This window comes from Bombus pascuorum, chromosome 4 (genome assembly GCF_905332965.1).
Source record: "Bombus pascuorum chromosome 4, iyBomPasc1.1, whole genome shotgun sequence".
Lineage (NCBI taxonomy): Eukaryota > Metazoa > Arthropoda > Insecta > Hymenoptera > Apidae > Bombus > Bombus pascuorum.
The window spans coordinates 478,221-502,780 of NC_083491.1; the positions used below are offsets into that span (position 1 = coordinate 478,221).

Consider the following 24,560-nt stretch of genomic DNA (forward strand, 5'->3'; position numbering starts at 1 on the left):
TACAAATCCGATACCTTATATTTACAGTCGTATTCGCAAACTGTCACGTTTCTTGTTTCATACAATTTTTTGTCATTCCGTTATTATTCTAATTCTTGGATTCTCTAAAGAAAAGTTTTTCGAAAATATACAACGATCGTATACGTAGTTGATTTAAAAACAATAGGTAGTAGTCACCTTTCTTATCGATATTGGATAAGAAAGTTTCCTAGTACGTACGTTGGTACATATCACCGACTTACAATTGCTAATTAGTCACTGGTACGTATGTGATTTCATCGACTAATTGACTCTCGTCAGAGGACTAACGTTTCTGGTAATTTTTCCTACGATTAGTTACGATGATAACGTCACGTAACGTTTCATGTCGTCGAAAGTAAATTTCAAATTTTAATACGCATTCGTAAGAATATAATCTTCGTTACATTTTCCTCTGACCGAAGATTGCGTTTGACATCCATTCATAGCACACGCGTATAAATTTACCAGCTTGGAATACAAATATTTACCACGTTTGATCATTTGCAAATATTTGTCCGATCGAATAGGTCAAACTATCGTTGGTGTTTAGTTGAGTTTAAATCGAACATACGAATAACAGTTTTGCATTGGTGTTAAAAGTAGTTTTCAAAAAGTCGCCATCCAACAGATAAAAAGAATATAAATAAACCACTATATTTATGTACAGATTACATATATACATATAATAAATAAAAAAATAAATAAATAAATATATATATATAACGTTCAAAATAACGTACTCGGTAAGTATGTATGTATATTTAGCGAGTTAAACGAATTTCTATCTAAATATCTATAAAAATTCAAAGTTTAAGATAGCAACGTTAACTTGCCATAATCCTTTTAGAAAGAATAATGGACATATTCGAACGAAAGTAGAGAAAAACTGAAGAAAAGCTATGATAATCGTTGATAAGGGAACTGTTAGCCAAATCAAATTAGTTCGTGATCCCTGTGATAGGCGTCGCTAGCAAGCTTGTGAAAAAGAGAGACGAACGAAACACAGAGCGATCCACCAATCAGCACACAAATGCGCGCGGGCTCGAGGCTTCGTAGCTCTCTAGCTGTCAGTCGGTAAGCAGTAGCTTCCCTACGACTTTGTCCATGCCCATCGTCGTGAATGACCGTATGTAAAACCGCGTCTCGGTTGCACGTTCCCTGATCATTTTCGTCAACTAAAAAGCACTCACGATGAGCAGTTGGAAGATCGACTCTGTCTCGCCCGCGTGAATGGTAAACAAGTTGCGCGGGTGATTGTGTTGTGTTCGAAGGGAGTGTCGTTAACCTCGAGCGGAGAGAGCTCGTCGAATTAGTGGTTCCCTCGGTAGAAATCGCGCGTAGATACCCGACGGAGCTGTCAGTCTCGCGAAGTTCGTTGCACGTCGGTCGTTCGATCAGAATGTCGGCGTCGGTAGCGTTCCCGGCGTCGCGACAGTGAGAAGAACACGTACGCGACAGTGAACCGAGTGTCGTCGAGAAAACAGCTCCAGGGTGAGCCGTGTCCAACATCGAGAGATTTAGAGACCACCGAGGAAAATGGCGGACCTCGAGGCGGTGCTGGCCGACGTCAGCTACTTGATGGCTATGGAGAAGAGCAAGAGCACACCGGCTGCTCGTGCGAGCAAGAAGATCATCTTGCCCGATCCTAGGTATATCTCGCGATAGTCGTCGATCTACCGTCGCGTTTTGCCCATACGACCACCGTCTCGTAGTCTCGATCGTAGCGATGGGAACGACCTACTCGTGAGCGGTGCTTCAAGTACTACGTGTATATACGGTAGAGTTGCATTTATCCGAACGCGGAGATACGACAGTTTGGACGTAGTAGAGGTTTTCACGATACAAATTCACTAGCTACCTCCTACGCGTTTATCGTTAGTTTAGATAATAAGAGACGATACATGGAAAATCGAAATCGAGCACGCCTGTATAGTTTGTTAACATTCGACTACGGACGACCAATGTACAAAACGCGAATGATATACCTATGACGAACGACTCTGTATGACACAAGAAAAACAAGCTTTTATCTACGATCAGTCGCAAAAGTCTATATACAACGTTACACGCCTTTTAGATATAAAAGATTATATTAAGAACGATAGCTGTACGAATCCTTCGATAAACGTAACACGATTTATTCGGAGTCTCGAAAGCTTTGCTATTGGTTCGAATAGTAACGATTTATTCATATTCGTCTTTGTTGAGAGAGGAACAAAAATATAGAATACGGTCTTGCAAAAATTATACACGCATGTTGTATCTTCGTGAAATTATAAAAATAATAAACTTAATATTATATTAGTATTTTTCATAGAATAACGATAATATTCTATCGTTATTATCTTATATATTCTTATCGTCTAAAGAATCAAGGGCTTAAAAATTTTCTCGTGTGATCTTGTCCCGATATTTTTGCGAGTCGAAGGCTTCAGTTTTTGTAATTCCTTTTAGAATCACGTTAATAATTGATATCAAGTGTAAATAATTTTGTAACGAGGTACGTTTTCGTTTCGTTCGGTAAGCCAGATACACAAAGTTCGACAGGTGTACGTAGACCATCGCGAAAGGCTGTGTATGTATCTGAACGAAAATTATTCAACTTGCCCAAAACACATAGTTAAACAACTATAAAATTCCTATGTACGAACCGGAATAGTTGCACCGTAATGCCGCGTTAACTGACCGAAATTTTGTTTCCTTAACCGGCCAGTGTTATTCCCTCCGTATCGGTTCCTGAAACCGATGAAGCGAGCCTCTAGCGTCGCGTGTATGAAATAAACAAAAAAGAAAAGGCCTCGTTAACCGACCTCCGTCGTCCCCATCGTTTCACGGCTACGTACCTTTACACCGTTCATTTGTTAAATCGTCGATATTCCGATTCATTGTCGGTAATCGTTCCGACATTTGATGCGATACATCGATATATATACACACGTTAGATAAATACTTTCAAATGGAAAATCTGTTTGCGATGGAGCTAAACGATCGTCAACGGTGTAGAGGCTGATGCACATTCAGAAACGATAATCGAATTACACCCATCGCTACGTCTCACCACGTTTCCTGTCCCTCCCTTCTTCTTCTTCGAGCACTTCCTTGTCTGGTACAAGCCCAACGTCTCGGTTTCTCTTCGTTTCTTTGCGCATACGTAGCGACGCGATGCCTCGGTTCTTTGGCTTCGTTCGCTTCAGCGGCGCGCCATTCCAGAAATATGTTTACAAACAGTGGGCTGTGTCGATCGCAAGCGACGGAAGTAACGACCAAAGACGATCGAAATATTGTTTTTCTAATCGAAAGACGGAGAATTTCTTTGATTAACGCGGCTTCGTCTTTCCATTTTAATTTAAAATCGCATCGCTTGGTACTGTTAATTACAATATAGTCTTTAAGATGCTACGTATCTCACCTATCATCGTATTTACTCTTAAAATTTTAATAAAAGTCGATTTAGTCCGTAAATATATTCACAGCGATGAGACTGTAAAGACAACGAGGAAAACGAACGACAGAAACGTGCAAATTCCACGCGAGTAACGAATAATCCAAACGCCAGACAATATTTTATCTGATTCGTAATTTCGATAAGAATTCATTCGCGTGGGTATTTCCTAAATTTAGGTACAATCTACCAACGACATCGTTAATTCCATGAATTTTAATTTAGTCGTATATGTGTATGTTTATGCGCTTTTTATTATCGCTTAATCATTTATTGCCATTGTAGGCAAACATATTACGTACTACTGTTACACAGATACCGGGTTTCTAAGATAATTGGAGATGCTGGAGATTAATAATCGTAACTATAATTCCTATGTATATACACATATATCATCCTAAGATCTACGTTTACGATGTTTTTTTACTTTTTTCCGGAATATCGACGGAATACAACGGAAATACGTAGAACCATTTTATGGCCGTTTTGCTGGTTGATTTCCTTAGAAGGAACGATATTTCCCTCGATACGAGAAGAAAATATTTCGATACAGGATGATCGATTCTAGAAATTGTCCGGCTCGGTAGTCGTAGAATGTTTCTCGAGGGTTGCGGTTTACCCTAGCGCCTTGTTTGGTTGGTCTCGGCGAAAGATAAGAAAATCTTTCTCGTATATCGTTCGAACTGTATATTACCAGGAATTCCACGTCGAACGTCACGAATGGAGCATCGTATTTCTTCGAAACGTACGAGGAGATTAATTTTCTGCGACCTATCCTAATTCTTGAAATTACGATCCGGTCCTGTGACGAGGTCTTGAAAGCGAATTTAAGGATTTCGATTAAGAATTACGCGGCATTGCAAATTTTTATAGTTGTAGTTATCCACAGTATCGCATTATCATCGTATTCTTTTCGACGAATATATCGCAAAATTGTCAATCGACACAACGCTGTCCCTGCGAGACCACCGTCGAGCGTAAACAGCTTTTTTACCAACTAAGGGAAAAGGTGGAAGTGCCTGGTTATATCGGAGAAAGTTGCAGGTGGGAGCCTTATCGGTCCGAAGAAGCTCTAGAGAGAAAATATCGTCGGTGCAAGGCAGCATGTCCGCCGAAATTGTTGGTACAAGCCCTCGGTCCGGTAATAGCGTAATTTATTGCGAAGCAAGATTTAGCAGGGGATAAAGCATTTCAAACAGGAAAGAAGTTTCTCGCGCGCGACAAGGAGAAGCTGACAAGGCCTTTTATCGTCTGAGTCATTGGCGCGATGTAAAATTGGTTAAGGATGTAGTCAAAAACGTGTCTGTCTAACCGAACGAAGACCGTTTATGAGAGGTTGGCCAAAGGGTATTCCAGCTTTCAGAATCTCGTTTTTTCGCCTTAATCGTCGATCGGATTTTTAGATAATATCTATGGATAACTTGCTTCGAGTAACGAGTCAAAAGTTTTACATCTCGATGTATTTACGAAATTAATTGCTTTAAATCGTGTACCAATAACGGGCAACTAAGCTTCGATATTTCGTATTAGCAGTATTATCTGCGATGTTCAAGGTTTGCTTGCATCCAATAACAGTTAGATATCAACGATTCGGCAATATTACGGTCACTCTTTCGTCGGTCTAAGACACCAATAGTAAAGACGTATTCCGACTTTGATGTTCCTATTTTTATCTATGACTGCGTCAAGTATCGTCGAGCGTTCTATACAGGGAATACAATTTTTTACTACATCGTTTTACCAATCGACTATTAATTAATAAGTAATTGCTCGAATCGTCGATATAAAAAGGTGCTGCATGTAATTTTTCTCTGACATTTTTTATCCTCGTTTGTACTATACTTTCGAAATTTAAAAGCACGCGGATATTTAAAAATCTTTCCTCTGTAATTCCTTAATAGTTGACTGTTTGTCACACGAAGGAAAATTTTCATAGAACGTTTTAAACGCTTACGTGGTACTTGTACGTTAATTTCGAAGACGAGTGCCTATTCCTTTTTTCCTTCAATATCGAATGTAACGACGCGACGAATGTACAGCGGTCTGATTATCGTAATGCTATAATTATTTCAATATTTGAAACTTTGATTCGAAAACTGTAAGTTCTACTCGAAGGAAGCGTACGAAGAGGGATACGATGTCGGTCCTTGAAGTTCTTTTTCGTAATCGCGATGTCGGGGAAGAGAATCAAATTATATAAATTGAACGAAGAAAGGTAAGAAATACGATTGATGGAGTAAAGTGTTTGTTCGAAGATATAAAATGTGCAAGTCGATATGTAATTTTAAACGATATAAGATTGAGTAACAGTTCTTTATAAGTTCATGGAACACGCGTGGTGACGATCGATGTGTTTCTAAGAAAATATGATATGAAATCAGCTGATTACGAGGAAATATCGAAAACGCGTCATAATTAAATTCATAACGTTACTTTTATATTCGTCCAAACTCAACTTTACAGAGAAAGAGAGAGAGGGAGAGAGAGAGAGATCACACTTAAAAGCTGCTGTTTCTTGATTTATAGCTGCGGTAAAAAGACCAAATTTTATCGTAAAATTGGATTTTATTGGAAATTGTATGTATTCGATGAATGTGATGTACGTTCGATAAAACATTTCATCGCTAATTTAAAAGTGAAATGGAAACTGTTGCAAATAACGTAAATACGTGCTACGATGTTTCGGTATTTCAGTATTTCAGTTCAATTTGAATAATTCAAAAATGTTCGGAAATAATATTTCTTACAACGAACAAATCATAATTGAGATAAATAGTTTTTAAAATGGAGGCAACGTTAAAATTACGGATGAATATAACGTTCCCTGATATTTTTAAATTCTTTGCCTTGAGCGGTAACGATAGGTATATCGTTTATGAGTAACTTTGATATTTTTAAAGTAATTTACATCTGTCCTTAATGCCCTTGATTCGATCTTTCTCTTGATATTTTCTTATCGCTTTTTCAATGTTCTTGAAATCTGCATCTATTCGAAGTGAAAATGTCAATTAAGAAAATCGGCAACTAAGAAATATCGTGGTTTCGACAGTTAGAGAATACCATTTCGTTGGAAATCGATAACAGAAAATAACAGAAAATAACAGAATTTATAAAACCACCAGATGTAAATAAAATCTCAAAAGCGGCGGAACTTGGTCGCTCAACCTAACGTCGAATTAATTCAGACTCGTGTACTTACATATTCAGAAGTTATCCCCGTCGCTACTATGATTCATTGAATGCCATTTTTTTGCCTCTGTTCGTTGCTTGGTTTTCCCAGGTGAGTATTAAGAAGGCCTTTGAATGTCGGAAAGGCCAAGGACCTTGGAAAGGCGTAGTCGATGGCTTCTTTATGGTGTTCGTTCGCTTTGCGAATCCGTGCTAACGTTTCATTCAAAGAACAATCGACCATCGTAAAAGAATACAAATTCTTGCAAATCACTCGTTAAAAACTCCTGTTTATACGCCTTTTTATCGCATTTATTTTTACTTGGTGGATTATGAGAATTTAAAAATCCGAGAGAGAGAAAGAGAGAGAGAGAGTCGTTAATTTTTTATTTCCTTTTCGATTTTAAGTGTTCCTGCAGGGTAGTAAAGGATGAAGTGACTGCAATGTTTACGTGCACGGATAAATTTATCGCCGGTGTAAAGCGTTTCTTTCTCCATGGGTTTAAACGTTTGAACGTTACCTTGCATTTTTTGGCTGGCGAGACAAAATCGATTATTGGATCGAGTGTGTCCAAGTTCTTACGCGTCGAACACGAAGAGATTCGTCTCGTTCGGGTAAAGGGAATCTACGAGAACGATTTTACTTTACGCAAGTAACGCGTAAACGTAACGGTGATTTTATGTAATGTTTATATTTTATCCTAGATACGAATTCGTTAAATCGACGGCACGCTAATTCGATTATACGTATCAAACGTGTATTTTCATCTCTGTGTATACACTTAACTACATTGTATAAAATAAACATATAATTTATTTACTTTATGGAAGGATTCCAAGTTCAAGATTTCCAAGTTCCAAAAAGTAAAAAAGTAAATTTAACTTTCAAATAGAATCATAAAGAAATTCCGATATATCGTATGGGTATACTTTTAGGCTGAAAGAAAATAGACATTGCATGGATTAGAATAACTTTGCTTTCCCCTTCATGGTGGCTTACTTTGGGAATACACGGTGTTTCAAACCTTTCGATAAAATGAATTCTTCGGAAATCAGATCCGTCGTTTCGACAGGGACGCGACGCGTCGACGATTGGTAAATGTCCACGTGATCCATCGAAGGATAATGTAACGCGCGTTGAATTCGATTGTCTCGCGCTAATCGTATTACCGTTCCGCGAATGTCAAAGGGAGTGTAACGGCTTCCGGTACAAACCTTGATCGATACTCCACATCGATTATAATGTGCCAATGTTTACACTGCCGATGTTATTTTCGATCCGTAAAACACGGACGTTACGAAGGTACGCCGTGAATATAAGTCGATTCGATAGCAGGCTTCCTCTTTGCTGGCAAACTGCCAGCGTCTATACCAAGATCTCGCGAGCCTGAACGAGCCTGGATAAGGCAAATCGACCTATGAAACGTACCAACGATCCTTTAACAGCTTTTACATCTATTTTATACATATTTATACGTATTTATATCGCGCGAATCGAGTCACGAATTTTTCGAGTTATGAATTTTTCCTTCTTTTTCTTTTCTTCTTTTTTTTTTTTAAATCTTGTTTCGATAGAAAAAGGTACGATATTTGCAAAACCTCAGGCACTTGTTGACTCGCTATGAATTTTTAAACGTTGCTGTCCTGTGACATTTAACATATGTTTGAGAATCGTATCCGGAGCAGGTATGTTCAAATATCGAGGATTTATTCGCTCTTTAAAGATATATCTTTCTTACGACCGTTTCCTTGCTCTTTACTTTTTGCAAAGTAATTCAACTCGTAGAATTGTCGCGAACAAAGGTAAAGACGCGTTATCGAAGTACGTCTTGAAGACCAACGCGCACAGTACGCAGAAGTTATTTTCATTTTTATCCTATAAGATAAACTATCGAAAGTCGTACAAATATAAAAATACCGAAGAACGAAACATTGAAAACCGTCGATATTTATCCACGCTTACTATCGCCGTATGTTCTACAAGTTGCAAACGATCGAACGAAGAGAGGAGGAAACTATGCCATACCCTCCGTACCGAAAATTTTCAAACGATGAGAGTTTCGTTTAAAAATACGGCATTGTATGGGTTACAATTAAATATTAAATATATTCTGGTCGACCGTGTCAAAGTAAAACGGGAAATCGAGTCGTATCGTAGTTCATAAAGCGAGAGAAACAAATTCCTCGAAATTCGAACGCGATGATAATTTGCCACGCTTTCGTAAAGCGGTTCAAATTTTTACGTACGTTGTTTGTACTTGGGGAAGTCGGTCGTATTTCTCGCGGTGGAAGTTGAACAGGATTATTTCGGTAACTAAACCTAAACGGTATTTCTTTCCCAACTTTCTCAACCGATGACGAACGTAGTCATAGTTCGGAAGTATCTCGGGGATAACAGACATTTATAAAAACAGATAAATTCTATTTGAAATAAAAGTAGAAAATCACAATTTGAAACGATAAATATAATTACTTGGCATAGCCGCGCAACGGTATATAACGATACAGCGACCACGATAAGTTCTTAAACTTTACAGTCGGTGGTTCGAAAATTTCAGCCACCGCTATTGCGCGTAATTCGCTTACAGTTAGAATATCGCTACATCGAACCGACGAACGTTGGAGTCGTTCGACTTCGATCGGAGCTTTACGCGACAAACGAGGAAAGCGCGTGTAGTTGCTGGAAAATTGGGAGTCCGCGGTTCCGAGAAACGGAGATCGGTACCATCAAAGAATCGGACGAATAAGAATGGCTCGGATCTCTGATAAATCGTACATTCCACCTGGTTGTGTTAAACCTCGGACTGGTTCGCAACAATATGACAAAGCAAGACAACGCTCCCCTCCAATCAACCACTACCCCTTCCCCTATCATCGTCTATCTATATATGACGTATGTATGCGTGTGTGTGTGTGTATCTGCGCGAGGCAGATGCGCAGAACTAGCACGTTGTTGAACGTTCGATCAAACGGATCGAACAAAAGCGTTCGACGCGTATGTGCGATAAATGCGAACGATGTGTTTCTATCGATTTAACTTGAACGATAAAATGGTATAGCTGTATCGATCGAGAATGACCCCTCCCCTCCCTCCAAAAAAAAAAAAAAAAAAAAAAAAAAAAAACGCAGCAGGATTAAATCCTGTATATTTTTGCAGAGAACGAAGAGTCGGAAAAATTATTCGGCGTAAACTCGAGCAGGCTGAATACAGCTCGCGCATTAAGGTAGACTAAATCGTAGAATATCGAGGCAAGTATCGCTACAGAGAAGTAGAGCGGCAGGTTTCAGAATATTTACAAGTCCCGATCTAAATTTATGGCGTTTCTTTTTTATTCGGAACCTTCGGGTCGGCACGTGCTTACGAAATCGCACTTATTTAGGGGGAAATTTAAATATTTAGCGAACGTCAGAAGCGGTTCCAGCGAGTAGAACCGATACTGGTTTTCGTTTTCGTTTGGCAACGTTTGGACTAGCCGAGAGAATTGTTTTGATTGTTGGCCGCGCGTGAACATATACCAGTGGAACAGCTAAACGATTTCTGCTCACGGCGATTAGAGTCGGAACGATCCGATTAATTTCCATTCGTTTAAGATTTTCTTTCTTCTTTTATAATTTCTTTTCTCGTTTGATCTATCAAAAGGAACATATATTTTTCAGGATACTCGCTTGCTTCCTTCGAGCGCTTATCGGGAAAGTTACATCGATACAGCGAACAATCGTAACGATTAAACGGTTTTATCAAATAACGATCCGTATTTAGTAAAGTGCAAAGGTATCATCTTTCATCGCGGTGGTAATCGATCATTCAGTCCAATAGAAACGTAGACTAAACATGTTAAGTACGCCTGAACGAGAAACTCTATTACACCTACGATATATACTATCCAGTCGTTATAGATATCCAATAAATGCCCATTTCTTCCGTTACAAGCTAATAACGAAGTTTCACGCTCTTGACGCTAAAGTCGCAAAGAAATTCAGTGTCGTTAAAAGTAGCATTTATCTTTGGAAAGCAAAGAGACGGGAAAGAAGAAAAAACCGATTGATCGATCGAGAAATAAGGAAAGTCGAATCTTGCATGGAATCGTGCGCGTTACGTTGAATCGTAGGTACGTTACTAGTTGCGATTGTACAGAGCTTTTACATAATACACGACTCGTGTTACGAAACCAACTTTTGTTCAACGGCTTGCGATTTGTTATATATCTGGCAGGTCGCGTTTTTCGCTTTTGTTTCAATAACACACGATTTTATCTAGAAAGAGAGTGAAACGCGTTAAATGATCGACAACCTGAAAACGGAGCCGGATAAGAGGCGGTCTGTGGTTGTAAGCGCAAGATAACTTTATATCAAAAATGTTAACCAAAAGGAATTTCACCGTCATTCTATAGATACTTGTTTTATAATTTATACAATTAGTCTAGTTTATGATATATACAATTAGGAAATAACAATTGTCCGAATTTAATCGTTACACCCGCGTACTTTTTTCTGTTGCAGTGTGAGGAGCGTAATGCACAAATATCTGGAAAAGAAGAGGGAAGTTAACTTCGATAAGATATTCAATCAAATGTTTGGTGAGCAACTTTCAAGTATACTTTGTTGTTATCGTGGTGTTAACGTGATCGTGTGGTTTCATTTAGTGTCAATTTACGTCGAAATAACGATCGTCGATGAATTAACGAAAATGTATTAACACAGCTATCGAAAAAAAATAGTGGACATGGTATTTGCAATTAATGGAATGCCACGTAACTACCGATAGAAACGGTAAAATGTATTCGTACAAAAGATCCAAATTAATAACAGAATAGATAGTAAAAACTTTGCGAAATCCTTTGATCTAGGTCGACTCGCGTTTCGTCTTTTTTTTTTCTTCTTTTCTTTTCTTTTCTTTTCTTTCCTTTACCAAAGTACCTTTGTTGGAATTATCAGATTCAGAGTTAACAAGGATTCGTTGATTATATAAGAACAAGACAACGAGATAAGAGAGCAGTCAGACTCTCCTAATTAAACCTTTAACTGCGCCGCGCTTAGAAGAAAAGTCATTCGAGCTGTAGGTTAGGAGAGTTAAATTTCCCATCAGATTTTTATGTTCCATGCAAACGACGCGTCTTTCGTTACAACCCGTTTGAATCGCTACGAAATTTCATTGGAAGATTTAGAGCAGATTCGAGATCAATATTCATCGGTTTAATACAATTTTTCTGATATAAGTACGTTGTATGTAATTAATCGCCAGTTCGTGCGATCAGAATGTCAGTTATGCGGGTTTTCACTGTGGAAGAAATAGGAATATTCGATTTACAACACGAGACGACGCGAGACGAGTACTATTGTGTTCAGATCGGCGATAAAAAAGAGGAAAATCAATGTTTGCGGTGAATTTTTCGTTTTTTCTTTTTTTTTTTTTTTTTTCTTTTCATCATACAGATCGTTTCTTGTTCCTCTAAGTATAGTTGGTCTGCAAATATCTCCGCTTTTAACGCGTAATTATAGCCTCGCAACGATAGTCATCCCGCAAAGAGAATTGAAAATCAATTTTACAACGCTCGTTGAACTGTACGCTGATTGACCGACAAAACGTATTTCTTTCCATTTATTCAGATAGTAAGTTCCAGTGATCGAGCTATCGATTAAGTTTCCGTCGAAACGTAGAGACGATAAGAATTCTTAGTTTGCGAGAACCGCTGCTTTCGAAAAATCACTTCCTTGGCAAATTGTAGTTTGTTTTTAACGTACAACGTCGTTGGAACGAGCCGAGTTTACGTCGTGTCACCGATTGAGCGGTTCTTAATCCGTTGATCGCAATTATAAGCCGTTAAAATTTTAGTCCTTAATTTTTTTATACCTCCCCGTATTATTTAAGCTGCAATCGTATTGAAAAAAAAGTATTACACGAAAAGATTATTCGCCGAATGTAAATACATACATGTTAGCTCGTAAATACGTATTTACGAAGTGGACGGCTAAATAAATAATCCTTCGTTGAAATTCTTAAAAGACATCTAAAGCAGAAGCGATACGTTGCATGTAAATGAGACAAAATCAGAGAACAGTAGTTTTGTATAACGTGGAGTCTAGGCGTCTTCATTGGGATTCCTCTTTTCGTTGCAATTTAAAACGCTTCGATTTTCATTGCAAAAGGCTGCAACGTTATCGATCTGGCAGTGGTTTAAAATAAGATTTACCTAAATATAACGTTTAATAGAATAAAAAAAAAAAAAATGTAATTTGTATCAATATACATATTTTAAGAAAAAGTCTACGTATTTCTATTTACACTTTTTCTTTGTCCTATAATGTTAAATACACGCGAATAAAAATAGTTTTTTGCGTCAGCAAAGTTAAGGATCTCGTTAAGCCTACGATGCGAGGCTTTTGGTTTAATTCGAAATAAAAAGGTTGCTCGAGTGAGTTTTAATGAAAAAAATTTGCTAAAACGATCGCAAAGATCACGTTGGTCGAACCATCGTGCTACTTTTATTTATTTCGTATCTACCCATCGTTGGATTCCCGTTACGCAAAAGTGACACATTTTGGAAATTGCCGATCTTCGGAGAAATCCGTCGATTTGCCTGCAAAATGCAACTTTAAAAGTGGAATGGTTTCTAAGATAAGTTACTATTTTGTATAATAAAGTTGTGCCGCTTAATAAGAAAGATACAGAATGTCTCGATTCGTTTCAGTAGCCCGTTTCTTTCGTACAAATATCAAAGATAATTACCTAAATTGTAAGAAATATCAAAGTTGTAGACGGATAAAACGGCTTGAACTTTGTCAGCTTATACATAATTGTTTCTTTACACGAATTAACTTTACTTAATACTAAAGCGATGAGAAATAACCGTTCAACGTAATTTCTTCACTCGTGTCACGTACGAAGGTTTACAAGGTTCCAAACGTATTACGTTTAAAGGTTGGATGCATGTTGGAGTCGCGAAAGCGTCAAAAAGAAAAAAAGAACCGCATACATATGTAGATCGAATGACGTCTTGCTTCTTAATTACATTTTGTTTTTCTTCTTAAAGTGCCTGTGGATGACTGTTAGACTTCTTCACAGTTTTCTGTCCTAATTAGAAAACAAAGTTTCTCACGCGAACGGTGTCTAATATCGGTGTCTTTCAAATGTAAATTTTTAGGCATACCGCTACGAGGTAAGCTGATATTTCAAATATTACGAGGTAATTTATATCGAGGAGGCCGATTAATAAAATAACGCTTTATTGGCCAGTCACGACCGTACTCGCGTCTGCTCGTAGATCGATTTGCGCAACTATTAAAATATGAAATTGCGTAAATCGCCGTTATATTATGATATTGCTCCTTGCGTTGGATAATACCTGTTTCAAATTACTCGTATCACACGTTGCGACTCAATTAAGATATCGAAATTTATCCAATTTGTTTTATTCGAACACGGAACTAGCCGGTGGCGTGCTTTAAAGCGTTAGTTTTTGTTTTATCGCTACGTAAGGTAGCTGGTCAATAATATGTTAAAGGGTACAGTCGCTAACAAGATAGCTAGATAACTAACAGATAGCCGAATAACGAGCGAATAGTTTATACATGGGTTAACGTAACCACTCCAATTTTACAAGCACAACTAATCAAAGTATTATTTTCGCTTTTACTATTATGTATTCGTTTTAATGTTAATGATCGCGTATAAATTACCGAGAGCCGATTAAAATTTTGTCCAACGAATGATTTCTAAGATCGACAATTTTAACAAGTAATTCCAATTTCCAATTATTTTTAAGCAAATTCTGTACTTTTTACATGTTGCAAACGATAACGGTCTCTCTCCGTAATCTGTGTTTGCCGCGAGAAAATCAGATAAGTACACGATACACGCAACACGAAGTGTGTGTGTGTGTGCGTTCGTGCGTGTGAAATAATTCCTAAACGATCACACAAGTGGCAGGTTAATTCGTAAAACTAATCCCTAATTGTGTTTTCCGGTATCAAAAATAAAACAAAGTTAAGTGCGTGTCATAAGTCTATCGAGCGATGTAAACGATTATCCTTAAAAGCTAATAATGCGCCAATAAGAATCCATTAATCATTTACATACGTATACGTTTTAGTTAAAGCAGCTAAAGCGAAGTAGAGAGCTTAGCTTCTTTCACATTCATCGCAACATGCCAAATCGATACATGATGCGATCGGGGGCTAAGGGAAAAAATTCGTTAAATTATCAATCGGATATTCTGTTTTGTTTTCTTTTCTTTTTTTTTTTTAGATTTTTGTAGAGCTTTTAAAAAATACGACTCTCTCATTGGAAAATGTCAAGATGACGTGCACGTGTACGAAACTTCATCGAATCACTTTCGAGAACAGCTACTTCGTAGTAAAAATTTCACTATTATAAACAAGTAGCGATAAAACGCTGCGTAATACGTTCGAGTTCAACCTATGTGTAAGCATTACGTACAGTATATTATTTATCTTGCCGAGAGTCTTGCCGAATGACCTAATCTAAAGCATTGCGTATAAATACGTGCACGGTATATCGAACAAATTGAAACGTGAATCTGCAGAATCCTTTCTTGTCGATTTATACAACGAGTGCCTGTAAATGAGAATAGAATAAAATCGAAAGAGACCGACTGAGAGAATAACGCGACTTTCGCCTTCTTGTTCGTTCACGTTAAATATCTCTATGAGAATTATATTAAAATAGGACAATGATTACATACATAGCGATCAAGCTTGTTCAGGACAATGCTGTTTCGAGCCCTTAACGAAACGCATCCGTTGCTTAATATCGAATCTGTGTATACACGAAATCCGCTCTATCGCGCGATCGATTCCTGAGACCATTCATTTCGAATAATTTCGAATCGTTATTTATATTTGACTATAATTGACATACGACTGACATGTAATTACGCTTGACAAACGTAGATACTAAAGCTAGTTTAGATTTGAATTAAATTACATATTTTAATTACATAGTTCTAGCTTAGTCGTCGTGGCTGAGATACCGTTGATGAAATTAATTTTTTTATCGAACTCGACGCCTTAAACGGTTGCTTCGTACTTGGTAAAGAGTGCAGTTTGATGAACTAAAAAAATCGATCGGCCGACCGATCGTCGATATCATCACTGCTAATTAATTTCTGTCGTAGGTAATTTTATTTTGCGATTTTTCCATCTTGTTCACGCTTTTGTACGAATCTTCCATAAACGTAAAGAAATTAACACGCGAAACGTACTTTCGTAGATATAGCCGACAGGTAAAATTAATCGGACCGATGGAAACCGAATTGTTTGGAAAGACGCGAAGAACGGATCGATCGAAGCACGCATTGTTTTTTCCCCCGTTACCTTGTGATTGCAGGTTACCTCTTATTCAAAGACTACTGCGAGAATGTGGCGGAGGAGCCGATTCCGCAACTTAGCTTTTACGAAGAGGTTCGTGTTAGCTCGCACACAAAACTATTTAAGTTGCAGTAGCGTGGTGGCACGCATCGTCATCTCCAACTCCATAAGGAATTTCTCATTTATGCATTGTAGATCAAGGTGTACGAGAAGCTGGAATGCCCGGAAGAAAGGAGGATACTTGCCAAAGAGATCTACGATAATTTCATCATGAAGGAACTTCTGGCACACTCCCATGTGAGTAACATCTCATTCATCGAACGTAGCTTTTACGTTAGCCAGGAGCGACGATATAATAGCAACGGTGTAAACGAAATCGTACGCGAATGCAACGCATCGTAGACGTTGGGCCGCGTGTGCCTACTCGAGATCGTACGTTGATATTCGAGAATAATTTTATTTTCGGTTCGAACCCCGATCCACGAGGATAGGGGTCTTTCGTTGAAATTTCCCAAAGATGGATCAGATTCACACCTAGCTACTACGGTTTCACATATTTACGCGGTCGTATATCCGTTAATTTCTTTTATCTCGCAAGCACGATCATCCGGACTCTGGATCTAGACAAACTTTTCCAATTTCGTTCTACGCATCGTCTCCATTTTGCCTTTGATAAAAGTTGTCGTTGCTCGCGTAAGGACGCAAGAACAGTGCCGGGCGAAAAAATTTGCCGATATCGTAAAAGCTTCCTCTCCCGACTCCATTGTGTTCGCTATTGTGTCCGAAAGTTTACTACCACGTCGCACGTTTATCCATCGTCCCGATGATTATATTCTTTTATGTCGGCGAGTTGCAAGTTCCAGCACCCGGGATCCGAAGATTGGAACCTCGAAACTTTTAAACCGAACAGACGTTGATGTATATCGAAATCGCGAGTCTTCGAATAAAGCTACAATTTGCGTTCAGAGCCGATTAGAAGTTCCCGATGAGTCTCTACTATTTCAATTAGTCGTGCGTTCGAGAACCGATCGAACGCCGATGACTACGTTTTTATGTAACCGACAACTGACAACTACGATTCGATCGCAGATAGTTCTCCTCTCTATTTCTATTTTTTCGTTTTCATCTTTCGTTTCTATGGAGAGTACGCTATGAGCGTAGATTTAAAGAAAAATAGGGTAAATTAAATTAAAAGATTCGGGTTCGTAGGTGTTCATATTGTAATTGATTCCATCTCTAAATGAACATTTTCAGCGTTGCTTCAAGGAGTCGGGAAAACGTTTCCACCTGTGCGTCGGTTCCCGAAGGAGCTGCTTTGACGGCGTTCGCTTCGATTTTTAAAAACTTAAACCCAGAAAACTCATAAATATGGTCTTAGTACTTTGACAAACAACGTAATCCACTTTGTTTTCGCATTTCTCCAAAGTACTTTCGAAACCTGATTTAAAAATCTTAAACGTTCCTTGACTTATCCAGAAGCTTAAAGATCGATTTTGTTTTACTTTCCTAAGCGGAATATCTCCTTGAAACGCCCGCGATTACCTCGAACCTGTGTGCTTAAGATGTTGATTTAAAAAGAAAAAAGAAAAGAAGGGTAAACACGAGAAATATACGCTCTTTATACGCGAACTGGCGAGAAAGCGGCGGAAAATCGCTTTCTCGAAACGATGAAAGAGAAAACCGCGTAAAAGATTGAACCGCTCCTCTGATTCTTCAGGCTCTGCATGAATGTTTGAATCCGGAAGGATCCGAAATAGGTCTCTTCGCGGCTGACGAGGGTTCCTAATCTCTGGCCCTCGATGTCTTCGCAAGAGGAACTATTTCCGTGGCTTTTTCACGCGACTTTCCCCCCGGTTAGTTTGCCCCTAATTTTAGCCTCGACTTTGATCGCTGTGTGCTCACAATTTTCCCCTTCGACACATTACGGAATCTTCTTCGCTGGTACAAGTTTCTGTAACGAAATCCGTAACAGTCGATATACAAAGTTGTGCGCGAAAGATTTATTTTGAAAAATAATCGAAATAATCGTCTTCGATCGCTTCCACGTAGTTATTTTCAAGCGTGGCATTTAGTCGATCGTTGTTAAAAGCACAGCGATCGCGTAAAATGCAAAACGCTTGTTTTTTGATCGCCCGAAGTATCGTTACGTGTCATTGGGACGAATAAAATACGCGATAGAATTGCATTTATTGAAACCGAATTCGTACCGATTGGATCCGCTTGGACACGAGTTCCATTTCTATCATCCATATTTTAATAAGGCGTAATAGACCTACTAGGAAGAATCGGTGTAGAAACTCGAGTTATACGATTCGCATTTGTAAATTATAACTTACAAGTTATGACCAGATACGTTTCTGTGAGAAAAACTAATACGATGGAAGAGGTTTCGGCGTGCAATGTTTGAAAGGTCGTTTAAAATTTATCATCGTTAGGTATTAAGCAAAGAAAGTCGTAGTACTGTCTTGAAAGTATATAGACACGTTTGAAGAAATCTTGTCAAAATGTACGCGTTATAACTTATTTTGCTAAATTTCATATTGTAACAAATAGAAGTCTATGCAAGAGGATATCACGTTTTACGAATGAAAATTTCTACGTAAATCTCAAAGTATCTTCGAGTTACAACATTTGGAGGAAATTATTGGACGTACCGATGAATAAAATACGCGAGAAACCTGTGAATATATTAGAAAAGTTATCGTTGTTGACACACTTCCAAGAATTTCCTCTATAAATGACTATGAAATTGGTCGTGTAAGATGTTTGATATCTATACATAGGCTGTAGTATAGCATGCGAGGTGGTATGTCTAGTACGTATACCGACTTCTCAGAATCCCTCGTCTGTCGGTAATTAATGCGGCGTAAAATTGTTATTGCCGACATAGAAACATCGATTTAAGTAGCTTCGTTTTCTTAATTTTACTTGTTAGCATCGAACGAAAGCAAAATTCTACTTCAAACTCGTATATATTTTCGGACCAGACGTATCTTTTTCCCGATGAAATGGATAGTAATCTGCTTGTGTACGTAAAAGCGAAAGCGCAACATGATAAAACGTTTACGAAAAAACCGACAAAGACATTTCTACGTTCGTGGTATTTCGCCTGTAAGCAGGCTGTCCTTTTAAGGGCACTATAGATAAAAGACAAAATCGGTTTATCATTTTAATAGTACGGTAATTTTGGTTTCAGGAATACTCCGCGGAAGCGGTGTCCCACGTTCACAAATACCTAATGAAAAACGAGGTTCCCGTTAATTTATTCGAGGTTGGTTCCTTTCAACGTTTTATTGCCTTGCGATTGTAAATATGTGAGATTGTAATTAGAGGTTTCTATTTCGCGAGCACGATTTTATAATGACAACTAAATAGAAACGGAATTAATCTTAGAATACTACGCTGGGGTAGTACGTTTGCCGCTCAATTTTCCTGTAATTATTTCTCACAGATGTTAGTTTATTTGCGTTATAGACAGATAACGTATTTTTCGATAACAGCATCGGGGATACTGTGCGTGTATCTCCGTATAAAGAAAGAGGAGTAATCTTATTCTTACAACGGGCGGCAACGGCGTGTTTATTTTGATCGAAAAAATGGACATTTCGCGTGTGAGCCCCCAACGCATTTAGCAACGTATATTATCGAAATTTTATTCAAATTAGAAATTGAATCCTTGCAGCCGTACATAGAAGAGATTTTTAATCACTTAAGGGGAGAGCCGTTCAAACAGTTTCTAGAGAGGTATGTCGGCCAACTAGCAAAAGAGAAACGAGTCGTTGGAAAATTTGTTAAAAAGTTCTGTTTCGTATTTTCAGCGAGAAGTATACTCGTTTCTGTCAGTGGAAAAATCTAGAACTGAACATGCAGGTGAGTGAGAAAGCTCAAGAATTAAAATTGCAATAAATAGCGGTCGATCGTAGAATAATAATTTATATTTATATCGTTGAACAAACTATCGTTTCAGTTGACGATGAACGACTTCAGTGTACATCGAATAATAGGAAGAGGCGGTTTCGGGGAGGTTTACGGGTGCCGGAAGGCGGACACGGGGAAAATGTACGCGATGAAGTGCCTCGACAAGAAACGAATAAAAATGAAGCAAGGCGAAACTTTAGCGCTCAACGAAAGGATAATGCTTTCGGCAGTCAGTACCGGAGTAAGCTTTACTCAAGGGTGTAATATCCTAAAAATATGGTAGACTGTAAACCGTAGCACGTAGTATAGTAGCCCTTCGTTCCATCTTGTAAAGTTTTTAATCGCCTAGCGTGTTAAAAAGGACACGTATATAGAGATTCGCGAGAGCACGTAGAGATGTCAAACTCGCATCGTTTATCGCATCCGTCATAGGCGTAAAACAAGTCGTAAAATTAACGATAGTTTTAATTTCAGAGATCGATACTAAAAGATTTCCCTTCTATCACTTTTTTCTTAAATCGACGATGCACAGAGACAACATACAAACGAACCATGCGCTTTAACAAATCAGCTACGTACGAACGGTATGAATACGATTCGCGAAAGAGAAAAGCCCAATTTGTAGAAGACAAAGAAAAAAAGAGAGAAAAGAGAAAACGCAGGAAATACTCGGATAGAGAAAATCGTGAATTATCGTTGAAAGCGATATCTCATATTTTATCCATAAATCTTGAAATCGTTTCTGAAAACGACGTATGAAACAAATTGATCGCGTACAATCTAGATACTGTAAATGATAACGATTACTTTTCAGGTGGATTGTCCGTTTATAGTGTGCATGACGTACGCCTTCCAAACGCCGGACAAGCTTTGTTTCATCCTGGATTTGATGAACGGCGGCGATCTTCATTATCACCTTAGCCAGCATGGGGTGTTCAACGAACGGGAGATGAAGTTCTACGCGGCGGAAGTGATACTGGGATTAGAGCACATGCATCGTAGGTACATCGTTTACAGAGACTTGAAGCCGGCGAACATTCTCTTGGACGAACACGGTCACGTGAGAATATCGGATCTGGGGCTAGCTTGCGATTTTTCCAAAAAGAAACCGCACGCCAGTGTGTAAGTAACCGTGCACGTTTGCGTTACGATCTCGGACGATTGATATTCTCGTCGCGTATAATGAAAAATATTCCGTTGCAGAGGAACGCACGGATACATGGCGCCGGAAGTGCTCTCGAAGGGAGTAACCTACGATTCCAGTGCCGATTGGTTTTCGCTTGGCTGCGTGTTGCATAAATTGTTAAAGGGGCACAGTCCATTCAGGCAACATAAAATGAAAGACAAACACGAGATAGATCAAATGACACTAACCAAGGTTTGTCACTTTCGTCCTGCATTTATCCGACTATCCATACTTTGATTGCCGATCGATTTCTACTCGCTACATCGCGGTCCATATTCTATCACAACGAAAAGGTTAAAGAACCGATAAAAATTATTTTAGAACGTCGAACTGCCGGAAACGTTCTCGCGAGATTTGCGCTCATTGCTGGAAGGTCTGCTACAACGAGACGTAAATAACAGACTCGGCTGCCTTGGCGAAGGTGCGGACGAGTTAAAAGAACACGCGTTTTTCAGTGGTATCGATTGGCAACAAGTTTATCTCCAGAAATACACGCCGCCACTTATACCACCGCGCGGCGAGGTAAACGCCGCAGACGCCTTTGATATCGGCTCCTTTGACGAGGAGGACACCAAGGGTATCAAACTTACGGACGCGGATCAAGAACTGTACAAAAATTTCCCTCTAACTATCTCGGAGAGATGGCAGGCTGAAGTAGCCGAAACTGTATTCGAGACAATCAATAACGAAGCGGACAAGGTACGAAATTTCTTTTTGTCCTTCGATCTTTTCCTTCGAGTTTCTTTTTCTAAACTGTCTTTTCGTTTCTCGTAGTTGGAAAATAAGAAGAAAGCTAAGCAGAAGCAACGGTTCGACACGGATGAGAAAGGTACAAGCGTCGGTAGTTTGTTCGTTCGATAATGTAACGTAAATAAGGATAATCGTCATATCGACGAATGGTATTTGTTACAGGATCCGATTGCATTTTACATGGTTACATTAAGAAATTAGGCGGTCCTTTCGCGAGTGCGTGGCAAACACGTTATGCAAAACTTTATCCTAATAGATTAGAATTGTACCCTGAGTCGACGACGAAGCCTGAACTGGTTTTTCTTGATCAGGTAAACGGATGAATAAATTTAATAGCGATGCTTGATGAACATGCTAATTAAATCTCGTGATCAAACGAGTGACATAAGATTGAAATAAGCGAGGCGAGGCTAAGAGTACGATCGCGAGTAAACTAGATTCGTTAACTGAAATTATTGTACGATTTGAAAATATAGTCTTTAAAAACGTTATTTACATAAATACCGTAGTATTGAAAAGTTAGTTTTTTAATCACAGGCAAAAAGGTTTGAAATGTAAATGTAATCTTGTTACGATCTTCTCTAATATCCTTCTCGTTATTCCACCGCACTTTTACAATTTACTCGTTAACGTGCTCGTCGCTTTTTTAAATGTCTTAATATTTTGGTAATAAAATCTGAAATATGCGTGTATCGTAGACAGCGTTTACTTTCGCGTAGCGCGCAAACAGGTACATCGTCGTCGTCGATATAATATCACCGACGATTTAAATCTTAGAAAATTGAGAATAACAACTTATCCCGCTTCTTCTTTTTTCTTTTTATTAGATAGTATTTGTAAAAGCTGCAATCTGTTAATACGTTCTTGAATAAACTGTTAGGTCGAGGAAGTTAGCGCGGATCTTCAGCACGTGAAAGGAGAACAGTGTATCGTCGTCCGTATGAGAGACGCAAAAATAGTACTTACGAATCCCGTAAGTATACTTTAATGGCGTATCGAAGAAATGATTATTATTCGAGTACCGTTATATTAGCCGACGACGTGTAAAAACGATAGTTGTATCGCTGTAAATAAGAAATTTCATTTTCAGGATGAAATCAGTTTGAAAGAATGGGCATTGTCGCTGAGATCCGCGCACAAATGCTCGATGGAGATGCTGGGTAGCATGGCGAAGAAAGCTGGTAAGATTTACGGGACTGAACGAGACGCGGTGATTCCGGCGATGCAACGCTCGACGAACGGCAACTAGCCCATTGCTAAAACGTGCATGCCGTCGTCATACTCCAGTCCCACTGCCCCCCAGCAGCAGCAGCAGCAACTTTTTTTATACTGATAATCAACGCAGAGAGACGAGACACCTAGAAGAATGTTCAACGAGTGAATCGGCCGGGTAATTGGGAGGCGATTCTTCCGATGTAACCGGCAACCCGGAACCCGAAAGTCGGAACCCGGAACTCGAAACCAGTACTATCCAAGTCTCGAAACAGCCCCAAAGAAGAAACTTCCCTTGAACGGCGGGTAGCGTCGCGCTGTATAGAGACTATAGGAAGTAGTGTCGTACGAATCGTCGCGTCGTTATATTTGTACGTTAGCTGTATGTGCAATGTGGCATAGGAACTAGCGACTGAACAATGCCCATCGACACCCACGCGAGCGCGAGCGCGCGCGCTCACGCAGAGAATCCACACGAGAGACATACATGCACGCATACACGTACACATGTACACATAAAGAACACTAAAATGCAACCGGTAGTGTATTATTGTTATATCAAATACGAAATAACACCCTGAATCCCGATTATACTTCTATACCGCTCGTTTACTTAATTTATTTACTAATGCAGGACGATTTTATATTGTCGTTACGTAAACGGTAACGCACGCGCGCGAATTCGTTTATTTATTGCGTTGAAGGAAACAAGAGACGAACGAAGGGAGAACTCGATACAGTTTGTGTACATTGTCGGTAGTCGATCGAGGATACCTGTAATAACGAACAAAAAAAAAAAAGAAAAAAAAAGTAAATAAACAAATAAAAGGAAAACATCAATTATGTACGCTCGAGTGGATAAAGACGAGTTCGCTCCGGCAATAAAATTATGCGACGAACGCAGATTTCACGTCTATATTTTTTCATTCTTCTCAGCCCTGTGTCCAATATACGGAAGTAAATAGGTTTTAAGCGGAGATCGAGTAACTCGACGCGAAACAAGAAACGCCTCCTTCGACCTTACTTTCTTTTTCTTTACAAACTATTACGTTATCGTCTCATATGTAATCTTTATATATTTCCAGCTAAAGGTAATCATAATAAAAAAAGTGGACATGAAACAGTTTTCACCATGACAAATACGAACAAGATTTGAAACCGTAATAAATAAACGCTAGGAAGTCACACGATCGATACGGCCGATATCAACCTTATAGCCCGTATGTATTTGTGTTTACTATGAAAATATTGTATAAATTGTTTTATGTATTTTTACATGTGCATAATTTAATTATACCAAGTTTTATTTATACGAAAACGAACAGCAATTTATCACTTATCGATGTTCGAGGATTCGTCTAGAAATTAAACGTTTAACGGTTTAATAGGTTCCTACGATACTATTGCAATAATGTCACGACAAATTTTTAATCGTTAATAATTTTAAAAAAATGTGAACTCTACGCAGTTGTACTTTATTTGTTATTTTTTTAATTCAATTTCCACGATCGATGAGAAATTTCCTAGAAAATATAG

General features: G+C 38.7%; 1 protein-coding gene across 1 annotated transcript; it reads left to right on the forward strand.

Annotated features, from left to right (window-relative positions):
- Nucleotides 1-1,064: 1,064 nt before the first annotated feature.
- LOC132906384 (G protein-coupled receptor kinase 1) lies at nucleotides 1,065-24,299 on the forward strand. Its single transcript, XM_060958530.1, has 15 exons — nucleotides 1,065-1,670; nucleotides 11,132-11,208; nucleotides 15,978-16,051; nucleotides 16,154-16,255; nucleotides 19,155-19,229; nucleotides 19,641-19,702; nucleotides 19,777-19,828; nucleotides 19,926-20,117; nucleotides 20,691-20,998; nucleotides 21,080-21,254; nucleotides 21,384-21,761; nucleotides 21,837-21,891; nucleotides 21,975-22,123; nucleotides 22,693-22,785; nucleotides 22,903-24,299. Exons 1-15 carry the CDS (start codon nucleotides 1,558-1,560, stop codon nucleotides 23,059-23,061), a joined length of 2,064 nt encoding a protein of 687 aa, XP_060814513.1. The 5' UTR covers nucleotides 1,065-1,557; the 3' UTR covers nucleotides 23,062-24,299.
- Nucleotides 24,300-24,560: the final 261 nt, after the last annotated feature.